General features: G+C 34.4%; 1 protein-coding gene across 1 annotated transcript in view; it reads right to left on the bottom strand.

The window, feature by feature from the left end:
• The window catches only part of Trmt61 (tRNA methyltransferase 61), a 55,903-nt gene that overhangs the window by 10,128 nt on the left and 28,685 nt on the right, over positions 1-17,090 (bottom strand). The window contains exon 5 of the mRNA XM_085189887.1: positions 13,852-14,021. Coding sequence (XP_085046013.1) covers positions 13,852-14,021 — 170 coding nt within the window. The remainder of the gene's footprint in view (positions 1-13,851; positions 14,022-17,090) is intronic.

The raw sequence follows: 17,090 nt of genomic DNA, 5'->3' as shown, positions 1-17,090 counted from the left end.
AAAAATATTTATTCGTAAACATTTCGTTATCTATTGTTTCCTGGACCGTGCAATCACGAAGTTGAGATTTAATTTTTGACACGGTACTATTACTTTTCTTAAAATAGTTAAAACTATCAATTGTATTGAAGTTATTAGTAAAATTAACAACAGAGGCCGTCGCGTCGTGGCGGTATGGCACAACTGAGACTTTAAGGGCGACGGTTATAGGTTCGATTTCCATTCGTTGAGCTTCGCAACTTAACACCCAATGTCTCGAAACTACGGAAAGTGAGTAAAAGTGTTTTAGCACTAGGTTCCCTCTTTCTACCCTAGCAAATAAAATATATTTATTCAAGTAAGTGCTAAATGGACCACACATTTTACTGTCCTGGTTTCAATGACATTTAACAGCGACAATAGGTTTTAACAAGACAAAAGTTAATTTCAAAGCATTTACAAAGTAACGCAAGCTTCGGTTGGTTTTCGATATCGATCTCCATGAGCGAGGTCGGGGGCCAACGCTAATATCATTAATCCGTCCAAACAATGGCGTCCAAATGCGCTCATTAATACTTAAGTAATAAACTTTTGATTGCTTTGTCTCAACATGTATTAGGAAATTCTATGGATCAATTAGTTTTGTTAGTCGCGGCTTAGGAATAGAAGGGTGTGGGTTCGATTCCCACTTGACGAAATGAGATATTTACTATTTTCATTTTCCTTGCTCAAATAACAAGGCAAAACGTTGAGATTCGCCACTCAACACCTAATACCTTCGATTTCGGCGGAAAGTGGGGAGCGGAGTGTCTTAAGTCTACACTATTCTCTCTGCCTACCCTACCAGATGGGATACAGCGTGAAGCTGCAGTGTTTTAGTCGTCAATTTTGCAAATATGCTACTTCCTAGCAACAGAGTACGTAATAAACAAACGTAAATGCAGATTGTAATTATTATTATGTTGTCAGATTGTTTCAATTTTGAATGCCAACGCGACAGGTTGTGGGTTCGATTTCATTCCAGAAAATACGCGTAGTTAAGTTACACCACTCAACACGAAAGAATTCGGCTGAAAGCGGCAAACAAAAGAGCCATAATGAGAACGGAGTGCTTTAACACCAAGTTCTCCGCCTATCCTTCTATGAGCAGAATCAACGTAAAATTAAAATTCTAATAAAATCTATACATTGCAATCATTAAATAAATATAAAATTTAACCTTTGCATACTATATACGGTTATATATGTATATACGTACAAGGGAATTGCAAAGCTACTCTCATGTAGCTATCAAGCTATCAAGCCTGCATTTCATAAGTTGTGACACAAGCCACGTCAGAGACAATACGCCTGGTTACTAGATCGGGGTCAGGGCGGGTCACGAACCGGCATCAGCTCCAGGCACCAGTTTTGGGGTCAAGCTATGTTATAGGTATGTTGGACAGCAAATGACTTCCTAAATTTAATATGTAGTTAACAATACTACTGCTTTATATTATTGAATAGTAATTAAATATAATATAATTTATTATATGTATTGAAGTTGAATTTATTTTAGAACAAGAGGCCTGCCCGCGGCTTCGCCCGAGGATTTATGTTGTACTAAAGTATTAGAATGTTTAAAAGTCCTCCCAACGAAATTTGTGTATAATTCAACAGTATGTGTTATCAAGTATCAAGATACTTTAGTATCTACCACTTGTTAACAATAGATAGCGTTACATTTGTCTGTTTCTACTATCTCAAATATGAACCTCTTAAAAAACTTAAATACTTATATCTTTTGATAGAGTGAAGCGATTACAATAAAATAAACACTAAAACCTTCCGTAAATTATCCTTCTGTTAGTTATTTTTTAACACCCTGGCAAATTTTTTTTAAAAATATTTTCAATGTACAGAAACGACTTTTCTACAGATTTATTATAAGTATAGATTATTTTTAGATGATATTAAATTGATAGCAGCAAGCTAAGCTAAAAGTAAAATATATTTGCTCATCCAATTCCAGCCACTGAATGCACGACATAAGGCGACGTAACGTCAGCGTAAATATTTTGAAATATTGTGAAACATATTTATTTACATTTATTAATAATAGTTCGTAATTTTTGTTTTTAAGCATAGATATTTGTTTTCGCCTATAGTAGGGCCCAATATTGAGACAGCCTGTCGAGTGATGGAACTTAACGCCGCCCTCGTCTGTGTTATAGAGCAAGGAAATTAAATAATTAATTTCCTCTAGTGTGGATCGAATCCACACGCGTCGTATTTACATTCTGACGTTGTGCTGCTGCGCCACGATGCCCTGCAAATCCCTAACAACAATGTATGTAACATGTAACTGCTGTGAAAGCAAAAAAAAAACTTTTAGAACAAATAAATCGATTTCTAAAGACGAAAGCTAACTTTTAGTTGACTATTATGAAAAAACAAAACTTATAACAGACAAAATTATATAAAATTAACAATATATAACAAATCTATATAAATATAAACATACTATCCAAATACCTTGCGCAATAAAAAACTAACCAAAAAAAAAAGCCATAGATCACCAAGAACCAACAGTAAGTACAAGTCGCCTTGGCCATATAAATATTAATTAATATAATAAACACGATATAATAAGACCACATCCGTAATGGTGATCGATTGGGACCAGAGTCAACAATGGAATTCTACGTGGGCAACCGGACACCGACCGGAGACCAGCGACGACTCTATCGGATTTTACTGGACTGATTGATTCGTTATATTTGGTGTTTGGAATGCTGTTGAAATATGTATATACCTATGTTTTAAGTGAATATAGGGAAATTTTACAATATTTTTTGTAGATTTTTATTTTATTTACGCTTTTGGTGTACGCAATTTCTTCATAAATATTTTTAAAAATCTGTAAAATTATATATTTTGTATTTTTACCCAAGTAGACAGAATAAGTAGGTACCTGATAAAATATTAGTCTACATAGCTGTATAAAAAAATAATATTAAGAGTAAAACCACTTCTACTTATATAAAAAAATGGAATGGAATGGAATTTCCCCCTTGTTAAAGACTCGAGACAAACAGTCAATGTGAAAAATCAGCACATTTTTCAACTATGCCAAGGAAATTACCCTATACATAATTTAAATATAATTTTGGATTTCACCAAGAAACTATTTAATTATTCTAAAAGCGAAATATAATATGCGCACAGTAATAAATCAAGTCTTGGGGAAATTTACCGTACATTAGTTACTCCGTCCTAAAAACATGACAGGACCAGATCGTCCAGATCACTCGCCTGGCTTGAGAAATAAACGATGGCAGATCAAATTATTGCAATTTATGTGTAAATATTTAATATGTTACTTAACGTATTAAGTTACAATTTGTTGGATGCCCTAAGACAAATTTATGTTGCTCAATTAATCTTGTCGTATGCGGAACACTTGTAAGGCACTATATAATTATAAAATATTTCTAGACCCTTTATATTTAATATATCTATACAAATCGGATCTATCTATCTATCTGCGTATCTATTTAACTATTTTTTTATTAATTCTTAAGAAAATTAACGTAAAAAATAGTCATTATTAATTTTAAACTTCCTATAGAGAAAGCATAGTCCTTTTGCAGGCAAACCCAAAAGCCACTTTTCCTCTGATCCTCACATCTTGTTAAAAGTGCAAGTGACACTTAACAAAACGTAAAGTGAATGTCATACGAAATAAATCCAAAGTGAAAATAAAGCATTTCATCGTAGTCCCGAGTCGGACGCGTTGTACGGGCTCATCTAGATACGGGCTCGTGGGACCGAACACTCGCCAGCTAATTTATTGGCGACGACCATACTACATGCTGGTGACGACTCTATTCGTTCTTGTGCTCATTTCTAGTGAATAAAAGCTCGCATCAAAATCGATGTCTATTTTTTTTTCTTGACTTTTCGTTTTTAAAATTTAAATTAGCTATTAATTTTATCGTACAACATTTACTTTTTCATTTAGGGGAACGTGGGGAACGGAAGTGTCTTGATAGTAACAGAGTGTAATAACATTAAGTTCCAAGGGTCTCTCTGCCTATTCTGCTATGTACTGGATACGAACTGATTACGTCGAAACGGTACCACACCTATTTCTCCCACTAATTCGTAATCCACTATCTCGTTAAGCTCACTTTTACATTTAAGAATAACATAAATTTACTAAAAACTACCAAACCCTTCATTATTCTTCATTATTCTCAAGTATTTATACTAAATAAACCAAGAAAACGTACAAAACCAAACCATATTCTCCATTTAGGCTCAACTAATGAGTACATACTCCATACATACGTATTCCGTAACTCCCGTCACGGTCCTAGATTCACACGGTGCATCAGATTACCGAACACCGCTACCACTCACCGAGTGGCATGAATAAATGGTGGTGATGATGCACGAATTTACTATATCGCTTATTTATAGCTGGTGCAATAAGGCTTAGCTGTAAATTATGCATCTTCATCTGTTGCTGCTAAGTTAGCTTAAGCTGTCTTAACCTTTGTAATGTTAGATCTTGGAACATCCTCATCTATAATATAGGCTTTTGTAACATATTTATCACGTTTATTAATAAAATGAACCTTATAAAAGTTGAAATTGTATTTGTAAGTGGGAATCGAACCTGCGACCGTCGCGTTTATAGTCACACCTTTGTACCATCCGGCCACGACGGCTTCATTAAAAATTTGGTATGTTTTGGAAAACATGTTATAAAAATTTGCTAAGTGTGGAATAATATAGTTTAAAAATTTTAAATTTTTAAGCTTTATTGATAATGATAATGTTTTTTTTTTTAATATATGTTTTTTTTAGATATACTGAAGAAACGTAGCCTTAAGTTGTGTTGTGTGTCCTTAATGTACTAGTCCATAACCGTATTTCGTATTTCGGCTACCATATATTTATATGCATCTATCCTTTGTTTATTTAGGAGACATCTTTATGTATTTATTTTAGTACTGCATTACGTTTTACTTAAATACCTTCTAAGAACATTTGTTCCTCTCTTCTGTTTCTACGATTGAAATCAGAGGAGTGTGCAGAAGAGTACTACACGTATAGAGTATTTAATATTATTTCTTTATATAAAATAGTGTCAAAATTCATCTATATAAAATAGTGTTCAAGAATCTAAGAAGTAAACAATTTTGTCTCCCTATTTCGCTATTAATTATTGGACAAGCGTTCGTTCATCCCATTTGTAAGTTACATATAAAAAGCACAATATAATATAGAAATTTTTCATAAGAGAGCGAGCATATCTATCTCATATTACTTTTAACATTCTTCTATATGGATTTCGAATTTGGTACTATTGTGAAAGTAATACAAATCCTATTTAAGCCAAAACAGTCCATTTAATATAATTGTCGAGTAATATTTAAATGAAACGTCGCAAAATTTTCGCAAAATTCTCCTTTCCCTAGATTTTATCTTTAAACATACGCACTTTGATTTTATAATTCTACTTACACTAAAGTTAAAATATCACCCAACCAAAACTGGTAATACGCGTTGCTAAATATACAAGACTTTACTGTGTTAAAGTTAGCAACATAAAGTAAATGAAGTAAATAATATATAAGTAAATGTACAGTGTTTAACGCATATTGTGAGTTTGAAGCCTGTTAAAATAGTATGTCTTTATAAATTATTAGACGTGGCGCGATACAAGCGTGTGATCATAAACGCGACGGTTCTGGGTTCAATTGCCACTCGGGGGAATGAAATATATCATCGGGTAATTACCCAAAATTCTATGTCAGCAAATTCTTAATTCAAGAGTATTATGAGTATTTGTAGATTTTTTTTGCTGTCTTACCTTTTGATAATTTATATGAAAATAGACAAAGAAACTTTAGCAAAGTTATATTTTTGTAATACTATGGATGCTTTTAGTGAAGTGCTATTAGTTTTTCAAAAACCAACCAAGATAGAAACAGTTTATTGTTTCTGTCTTCTCTTATTGTTACGTGTATGTAACTTTTGATACGACGATGATTCGGACGATGAGTCTACTACAGTATAAAAAATGGTGGTAGTTGTTGTTGATATTTATTTATGCATGGCGTTCCGAGCGTGCCACTTCACTACATAACACTACTCACTTAACCAATATCACATTGAATGGAGAAAATTGACACTTTTTAATTTAATTGTAAATAATGTCCCCGTATTTTGCCTTATTTGGTTTATTATCAACCAACTAATAAACTTGAAATATCCGTTTACATTGTTGCCAAGTGACTAACAATCAAAACTGATCCCGATCGAAGGCATCACTACCGTAGAGGCTTGACAAGATCTTAGATACGCTGTTAACTCTTACGATTGCAATTGCCAATCGGAATTATCACGATATCAAACAAAGCTCTAAGAAATTTCTATTACATTGCACCCGTATTTAGGTATCTGATTAAGAGGAGTAGGCTCCAATATATCTCTTTGGGCGTTAATAGCCTCGTACTATCTGGTTCCCTATTATTTTGTCAAGTTGCGGATTTATAGATGGCGGGTGTAACGGTAAAACTGTGTTGGGTCCCGGGAACGTTAGCTGGCGATGGTGTTCTAAAGGTCGTCCGCGGTGTTCCTACAGCTGATGCTATCTGGTGAGCAGGATAAGCGGAACTAAGTCCATTTATAAGAGGTACATGGACATGTAACTTCCAAAGAAATATATTCGGTTCCAAAGGAGTTGTAGAGCTTTTGATAATTATCTGAGGATTTTAATCATGTAGGCTGTTTATAAATATATTGCTTCTAGACGCATTGGAATTCTTATAGTACGTACTGTAATTTTATTATAAAATGTTTAAGATTATATTATTAAACGCTTTATACAGATCAGTCATGGCGTAGGGGCACAAGCGTGTGACTTTAAAAGCGACAGTTTTTGGGTTTGATTCTTACTCGAGGAAATTAAATACTTCATATTTTCATTTATTCGTTCCGGTGTCGAGGCAACGCGCGTTGAGTTGAGTTAGCACGTTGAGTTCCGCCACTCAACACGCAATGCCAGAATTCGGGGGAAACGAGCGGAATATCTAATCACTAGTCTCCCTCTGCCTATGCCTGATTTAAGCCAGATAAGATCCTGAATCAGATAACTCTGAGTTTCCCGAACTTACGTTTTATTATGTTTACGACGTAATATAAAAAGTAATAAGATTTATTAATTGGATCAAAACATAAGGGATTGGAGCGAGCACACCGGCGCATACATTAAGCTCGCATTGCCACACTAGCCGTAACAAGAGATTTCACGGCGCAGGCGCATCCTTTAGCCACGGCTGTCTCGCCGCCATCTTGCCCGCGACAGATCCGTTGCGTCACTCACAGCAACAATATGGAGGATCGTGTTACACTGCCCTAAATCTCTTTGTTCTCCGATTCGCGTGTTCAAACTGTCTGGTGAATGGCGTTGGTAAACATTATTGGAATTATTCGCTGCTCTGTACCTACTATAAATGATAGACTCGTTTCAATAGGAATTTATGCAACGTATCTATCACGTGTTCACGTTGACTTGCGAAATGTAGTAATATCTTAATATTTAGTTGACAATATTTTCATATATATAAACAACTAGCGGCCCGCTCGCGGTTTCACCCGCGTGAACTGTGTTATTATTAATTTCTGTCTCCACGACTACGTCCTAGTGACGTCTATGCAAGACTCCTAGCATTTGTAGTAAGGAAGTTTCATACAAACTTTCGACCCCAAAAACAACCCGTTAGAGGTCGAATATTGCAAATTCCCGTCTTAGCGAGCACCTACGGCCTATAAGTAACTCCTATGCAATAATTGAGATTCCTAACACTTATAGTTTCTGAGATTTCGTGATGAGTGAGTGAGACCTTTCGATTTTATATATATAGATAATATATTAAATCAGTTAATAGTTTTAATCAATGTTGAATGTCGATTGATTCGATAGAAACGGTCAGTCGGTCTACAAGCTTGGACAGTGTTTGGACACGGCGAGACCGCGGAGCGACAACGACAGATCGCGTTCGATCCGTGATAAGATGGTATCTGTTGGCTGCGCACGCGCCGAGCACCGGTCCAGATTGCGCCGTGAAATTGAGACCGATTTATGGCTGAGCCTAATGGCTTTCTCGATTAATTGTCTTCTAAATTGTTGGAATTACAACACTATTAACGTTTTAGACCAGTTTATATAATTATATTAAACACCTGAATAGGTTTGTAACAGTTTGTCAAGAGTGTATCGAAAGCTATGGCTTCTTTTAGAATTTAATTAAGTATTTACATATATTACTTTCCATATTTTGAAAATATGACATTTAAATTATTATATTATAGTTAATAGTTCCAAATAATAAATAGCTTAAAAGACATACTTATTTACAATACCGTTTTTGTAGCACATTATAGAGGCATAAAGCGGATCTCCGATCATCTCTCATCTCGTAAGTAATGTGGGAACGCAAGCCGCTTTGTTCTATCGCAGCTGCGTACGCGCACGTATAAATCATATTTGTTGCCACAAAGATTGATACATATCTATTTGTTGTCGAATAGTGATAGATTTCAATTAAAAGTTGTGGTAATACGTTGAAATGATTAGTTGGGAAAAAGCTAAAATATTTTATTATCAAACTAATATTGTATTAGCTTATTTATGTGTAAAGACATTTTAAATTTCGTTCATTACATTTAAAACCTTGTATTGATATATATTATTGTTAATTGATATTTTTATATATATTATTGTTATTATTAATTGATATTTTTTATACAAATACCGTAGCGTTTGGCGTTTCGTTATCCCTGACTACCCCGCTAGGGATAAAGCGTGAAGTTAAGTTAAGTTAATTCACGTAAAGGTAACCTAAAAAAATAATATAAATAGAGAATCATAAACAATAGTATTTCAATACTCGCACAAATGTAACAGTTTAAAATTCCTGGAGTATAGACAGCAATAAACCACTAAAATCTATATTTTAAGGCTTTGCTAGAAATAACCCATATACTATGTGAGTACAAGGACGAAGGCTTAGCCGTGACAGTGGCTAACCTATGAATACCGATAGTTAAATGATTTGCCGTTTTCTTAGATCGAACTAGTGCTGGCTACTTACTTAATAGTATAAGCAAGCTTTACTTTACTTTTAAACATTTTAGTCAAAGAATTCAAACGAGCATTTATGCATCGATTTTTCTGCATTTTTTATGAAATTTTATTAGACAGTATCAGTTTCTGATCAGCGAAAATGGATGTTTGGTATTGTCATCAAGTATAGTTTATTTCGATATTATTAAATTTTAGTTCCGCGCTGTAATCCCACACCTATAAGGAAAGGCAGAGGGCACCTAATGACTCTCCGTTCCCATTAAGACACTTCGGTACCTCATTCCGTGTAGAGCGAGTGGTAATCGAACCCACAACGTTCCTCACGTTACTTGGCACTACTTAATATTTGTATATTTAACTTTAAATTTAGGAATTACCTTTACTAAAAAATATATAATACTATAATTTCCCAGTATTACACACCGAATAGTGCAGAACTAATGCATATCTTTCTAGGTTGTCCAAAAGTAGTCAAGCTACGAATATGGTATATACTAATGACGTTTGTTATCTGGCAATGTGATAATATATTGGCACAAGGATCAATATTTATCTGCTATAAAAAGCTTTGGTTTTCTCACGATTGGAAACAATATAAAATTTATATTAATATAATTTTAATTTATAGTAAATTTACATATAATAACGAATTCAAGTGATGTGATTGGTTTAATATATAATTTAGAGATATACATCCATACCTATATTATAAATTCGAAAGTAACTCTGTCTGTCTGTCTGTCTGTCTGTCTGTCTTTTACGCAATCAGGGCCAAACCGCTAATTTAATTGTGATAAAATACTCATATAGAGATACTTGAGGGTCCCGGGATGAACATAGGATACTTTTTTTTCTCATATTTGTAATATTTTCGATATATACCAATATATTAAAATAATTAATTTGACAAGCAATTTATTCCGCCATGTTAATAACAATCGTCGCTACGTGCGCTAAGCAACGGCTTGCAAAGTTTGTTGTTTTAAGAAAACGTCACCCAAAGTGAGTTTGCTTAATGCATACATGGAGCGCGCCGATATAGATTTGTATACATTAACAAAAATTAGATGATTTCTATAATTTGATATTCATCCTTATGAAAATAAATATAATAGTCACTTTTAGCATTTCATCTAGATGGAAATTATAGTTTACTGTAAAAGATTCTAATAAATAAGATGTCACTGATTCCAAATGAGCTAGCCTACGAGTGGTATTATAGTATGACCGACGCGAACGGGCAGATGACTTTGATGATTTTGTAAATTTTTATATATTTTCGAATTACTATTATTTTTGATGTAATTATTTGCTGCTTATAATTAATTTATCTCAGTTCGGTTATCTATACCGATGTTATACACTTAAAATATCGTAATTTTAATCATTTGGGATTTTATTTAATATTGTTCGCAAAAATTAATAATTATTATAGCACGGCAAGCTTTAGGTACTTTTTCTAATATTAAGAATTTCCTTTAGTTACTTTACTTCTTTTGTTTGTTCATTTCGGTTACTCAGATATTTTTTCTAATAATAAATCTCCACTTATTATTATTTTTTAACTTATTTTAATTATTTAGGCTTATATTTTCGCGGATGTAGCCGGGTCCGGGCCCACTAGTAGATATATACATAGATAGATAGATAATATTTGTATGTATGAGTAGTGGAACTCAACGCCGCGGTTTGCCTTTACATCAAAGTGAAGAAATGAAAATACTTAAATTTAAATAAATAAATCATTTCCTCGAATGGGCATCGAACCCACAACCAGTTGGGCCTACATACAATACAATGAAAGACAAATAAATCCAGTTGATTTAAACTTAAAATCATTAATACAAATATATCGTAGCAATTTGTCAGCACGATCATCACTAGCCATCAGCCACAGCTACCGTCCAAAACGTGACCGCTAGCGACGACCGGCGCGCGTGACGACTCCGAACAAGCCTCGACATGTCACCAATATTTTACTAATGTATGCCATAATCTAAATTTAGACTCTATTTCAATGGTTATAAAGATTATTAATTTTGTTTAACTTTCAGATCGTTTTTAATTGCGATTAGCATAGATTGTCATAACAATATATTTTGCAATTTTTCAATGCAGTCACGATATTTGCTTACGAATTTGTGTTACAAAAATCAATATTCAGTTTGAATATTATATTATTTTTAAAATATTTAACATAAAAGATCGAGCAGCTTTCGAAAGCTTAAAATTATTTCAGGATTGTAGATAACCAAGAGATACTTTTTTATAGCTTCACGCTCTATCCCTAACGTGACCAGAAGTCCCGCTTTTCGCTTGTGTGTCCCGGTATCCCGAAACACGCCACCGGGACGTACAAATGTCCCGTCGGTCGAAACATGTTTCTCCGTGATTATCGCAGTCTAAAAAACGAAAGCCATCCTACAAAGTTCCGTTTTAAGCTGACCGAAAATAAAGCGGTCAAGTTATCTATCCCGCACTTAGCAGGGTAGGTAGAGGGAACCTGGGAACCTTTTAAGAGAATTCATTCCCATCAACTTCTGTTCCCCATTAACTACTAGATACAAGTTTTAGTATATACCCTTTAACCTTTTGTAAGTTCTCATATATTAGCATTTACCTCCAATCTACTAACGGAAATCTATGATCGCATTCATGAAGAAGACATCCAATTACCGGTACGGATAGGTTTACTTTGCCATATTTCAGTGCATCCGTTTCACTTCGCTTTATGTTGGTAATAATGTACTATAATTTGTTTGTATTTAAATTAAATATATAATGGTAATGCCTTTTGAATTACTTGTATTATATGTACCTTTATGTATAATATAGGTAAATAGATATAATATCGTTTTCTGTGCAATTCGTCTCTAAAGTAACTCCAAATTCGTTATTCTTCTTCTTCTTCTTATATTGAAATAGAGAAATTGATAATGTATAAAACACAAATGTATTTTACAATAATGCTTTGGAACTTGCCAGAATACCATAGGGATATCTTATTAACATTATAAATGTGAAGGATTGTGAGGATTATTGTTCCACTTTTACGCATAAACTACTGAACAAAGTGGACGGCACCGGCACTCGTCACTTAATGCCTCAAAAACATCAGCGAAAGTGAGCGAGTGGGAACGAAGTGTCCTAACACTAGTTTCCCTCTGCCTAACCTGCTGCTGGATAATGTTCTTATATAATTTTACTCAACTAACAAAAATTACTTCCACATAAGAACTCGTATACCTCTTCTCGTATAGAACACTCTGGATTCTGTCAATTAACGGCGAGTCAGCCTCTCATCGATCCTGGCGGTTCGCCGTTGTAACTTACTCCAGTTAACGTGTCAGGGAGGTCAGCGGGCGACCGAGATCGCGATAGTTAGTGAACAGCCAGTTTGAACTATTGTTATAATTACTATTAAATTGTTTATAAAATGTTCTTTATATATTTGATGGTTATATATTGTATTGGAGTTTTAAGTAGAATTGAACATAAAAAAAGAGTAACTGTCGCCATTACATTGACGTTACCTTGCTGTCAATGTTTTTTGTTATAGTTTAGTAGAAATGCGTGTTTTGAATTGCGGAAGTTAACGCCGCCCTTTGTCTTTTATCAATTTCCGTGTGGGATTGGAAGCTTTAAACACCGACATTACCGTTTAAAAATTGTTAAATAAAACAAAGCTCTAACTGAAATATAAAACGGAATCGATAGTTCTCTGTCAACAAGGTGTTGCAATACGTATATTAAATTAGCAATACTCCATTTTTGGTCATACAATAATATACGTGTGTAAAATAAAAATAATATATATCTATATATATAAAGTTTTCCGTATGTATGTTGCCAATTATCAGCTTGTTAGTCGCTGATCGATCCTCGCAACGTACGTACTGCAGTGACGTTGTATCTTACCCGAGTTGACGTGTCAGCCGTGAGAGTGAGACCAGCGGGCGGCCTGGCTAAGCTTATACTTACAAAATTTCTTCAATTACTTTTTGTTATCAGTTATCTATATATATAAAATCGAAAGGTCACTTACTCATCACGAAATCTCAGAAACTACAAGTGCTAGGAATCTCAAATTTTGCATAGGAGTTATTTATAAGACTTAGGTGCTCGCTAAGACGGGAATTTGCAATATTCGACTTCTAAGGGGTTGTTTTTGGGGTCGAAAGTTTGTATGAAACTTCGTTACTACAAATGCTAGGAGTCTCAAATTTTGCATAGACGTCACTAGGACGTAGTCATGGAGACAGAAATTAATAATAACATAGTTCACGCGGGTGAAACCGCGAGCGGACCGCTAGTACTATATAACAATATATTATATAGGCCGTCGTGGCGCAGGTTCACAAAGGTGTGACTATAACGCGACAGTTGTGGGTTCGATCCCCACTCAAAGGAATTATTAATATTTTCATTTCCTCGCTTTGGAAACAAGGCAAGAAAGGCTCCAGAATTCGGCGAAATGTGGGGAACGGAGTATCTTAACACTTGTTTCCCTTTGCCTACTCTGCTGCGTGAATGTGATTTAATAAGATTTATTTAATGTCAACATTTCATACACGCTCTTACTTAGACAAGTTTCAGAGTATAAACCATTTTCCTACTATGGCAAGACAAAAAGCGGCGTTAAGTTGCGATAAAACGGCCTGAAAATGGGTAAGACAATTTTTGTAGATAATCATATTCTTTTGTATGTATATGAAAAAAAAAGTATTTACCTTATGTTTTAAAAATGATAGATCCCTCACTGGAATAGTTCGCCTGGTGATCTTCAGTTCTGTTTGAAGCACTTCCATGGTACTGATTTCTTGAAAGCCATGCTGTTCTAGGGCAGAGCAAGTACGTTGTACCTGTTCTATACACGGGGAGAAGGAGCAGAATCTGCCACCTGATGACAAAGATATAAGATTATCAAAAAAAAACAGCTTCACAATGTATCCCGCTCATAGCAGGGTAGACAGAGGGAACCTAGTGTTAAAACACTCCGTTCTTCACTTTCCGCCGAATTCTGGAGATATAAGAATACATTAATAAAATTGTTAAAAAAATATAAGTGGCCTGTACTAATATCAAGTGATGAAAACAAAGTTTTTACTTGACGTTGAAGATGTTGAAGTTTATTATATAGAAAAGATTATTATATAGAGAAGTTTATTAAATATTATAATACAGAAAAATATACGTCTATGAAATTAATAACGTCTCTCTTATAACGTATCTCGTCTGTCTTATAAAACGAAAATTACGTTATATTGAAAAACTACGTGAATCGGTATCTACTACTTGAACTAAGCTACGAGCTAACAATAGAATAAAAAAAAAAAACAAAACAACTAACTTTGTGTATCTAAAAGGGACAAACATGACAGCCCAAACTTAGACAGCTGTTGTATCCAAGTGACAGACTAGCTGGTTACGATAACGGAACGGAACGTACCGACGTTTCCTTTATGATGATATAGATTAAGCATTTTTACGAGGTGAACTCGCCAGAAACACATCTTTAGTGTGCCGCCGGTTCTTATCAATCAAATCTTATCGACCAGTAAGGACGGTGGACGTCACTCACTCTGCCAATCTCGGGCGTAGCGCCATGGGGGGTGATTTTCAAATTGTTTTCATTTCATTTTAAATTTTATATCGCGTGCCTGGATGATATAATGGACCTCGTAGCGGTATATTAGCATAATGTGACCAGGTCGCTGAGGTAATGAAGCCATTGCAGGTATCTGATGCGGATAGGTGGTGAAATATATAATATATTATCTTAATGCATCGAGAGTCACGTAGCCGCTGGGTTCAGAGGAATATAGGATTTGGGTAGTTCCTCTAAAATTGTATATTTGAGATTTGAATTGACAATTGAGAATTAAATTTGAGTTTATTAAACAGTTTATATGGGCATCCTGACTATAAAATACAGCATCATTAAAACCAAAAAACAGCAAAGAAATTTAATACAACTCGTTGATTTCAAATCAGCACCAAAGCACATAAAATACGTTCAACCAAGAAATGAGTTTAACAATGGCCGTTAGTCATCCTCCGTGTGGCAACGGAGTAGGTCACGGGGCTGGAATGCCGGCTAATTGACAGACTTGTGAGGACATCGGCCAAGATAAATTATACGAACTGACGTAGAAAATCATAATGTGCACCAAAAATACTTTACCGCCAAATATTCGTGGAGTCGATCGACGCATATCGCCTATAAATTATTCGACCCGACGTTCGTATACGCTTGTGCTGACCAAAAATACTTCATATCTACCAAATTTGCGTACACGTGGATGGATTAGTGAGCAATAAGTTTGCAGCTTTGGGTGATCCGAGTCACTTTAATGAAGGCACAATACAAGATGCTGTTTTTTGGGTTTTTTTTATCAATAAAAATATTAGAATAATAATGCAGAATAAGTGTAATTTATGATTCTGTGCGTAACCAAAAATAATAGTGCACTTAGCAGGGTAAGCTGATCCTACCTAGTGCTAGAACACTCCGTTTCTGTTAAGAAGCTTCTGTTCCCCATCTTCCGCAGAGTTCTGGAGGCATTACGGGTTGAACTCAACACGGAACTCAACGCGACGCTTTGCCTCGACATCAGAGCAAAGTAATGGAAATATTAAATATTTCTTCGAGTGGAAATCGAACCCACAATCTGTCGCGTTTACTCGCTTAGACTGGCCTCTATTATCCTAGCCTGACTATTATACCAAATTTATATGACGTTCCGGTTACGAACACTCTTTCTATTTTTATTATCCAATAGTTTTCAGTTGGTAGTGGATAAAAATATATACAAATCATTTACAGAAAACTAATATATTAAAAATATTTATTTCCAAAAGTAAATATTAAATATTTCATACTAAATAAGAAACTATATTCGATTAAAAGTACCCACAAGCTTTCTAAGACGCTACGTAACAGAAACTTATCCATTGTGCCGATGGTTTGTGCTAACTCTATTACCCATAACAATAGGTGATGAACCAGATAGATAAAGCTGGTCTTTTATCAATTAAATAATGTAATTTAAGCTCGAAAGTTGGTTATGTATGAAAGCTGCAATGATGTAGGCATATTCGTATATTTTGTAATACGAATGTATGTGAAATTAAGGATTCTAAAAGCGTTTTTTTGTGAGATATATATGGCAGGGTAAGTAGAGGGAACCTGGGAACCTAGTTTTAAGATACTCCATTTCCCGTAGTTCATATTACACAAAATGAGTGTAACGAAGCATGTCAACTTTCATAGGTTGTATTACCCGTTGACCTACAGTTCTGAAATTAATACGGAACCAACGGAATTCGAATCCGACTCGCACTTAACCGCGTTTAATTTAATATTCAATGAGGATAAACTAATGCTATATTTAGATCTTCCTAAGCATAATGCAACTAAAACTGGCAAAAACGTTTATAATTTGCGCTTACAAAGTTCTACAGTAATATCTCGTAAATATCACGATAGTATTATTGTTAAAGCTTACTTTCGATACCATGTTTCTGATGGGACCCCTGATTGGAGCTAATGCAGGTTTGAGAGGTCAACTCAAATGCTATGATATTTTAAAGCAACTAAGTTGATATTTCAGTAATCCTAAGTACCAATTTATTTAAGGGATGAGCTTAGATGGAAATGGAATCTTACGTTATAGGTAATTTATTGGTTTCATTATAGTTAAGTAATTCTTAACCTTTGTCGCTATTTTAACAGAATTTGGAAATTATGTCTGTATTTGTGGTTGTGAGTTCGATTCCCATATTAGGAAATGAGGTTAATTAATATTTTAACTAAAAATAATATCAAAAATAGTTGATTTACTTGTTTTTATTACTCGTATAAGTACATATATTACTACAGGCTTAGTCACCATATATCACAAAAGGAAACAGGCCGTCGCTTACAATACTATTCAATCTATTGATGTATTAGCTAAGATAAAGCGGT

Source organism: Heliconius melpomene, chromosome 9, assembly GCF_056956725.1.
Source record: "Heliconius melpomene rosina isolate 202511_hmr_F chromosome 9, ASM5695672v1, whole genome shotgun sequence".
Lineage (NCBI taxonomy): Eukaryota > Metazoa > Arthropoda > Insecta > Lepidoptera > Nymphalidae > Heliconius > Heliconius melpomene.
Note: the sequence above shows the minus strand (reverse complement) of the source record. Positions and strands in the feature narration are given on the sequence as shown.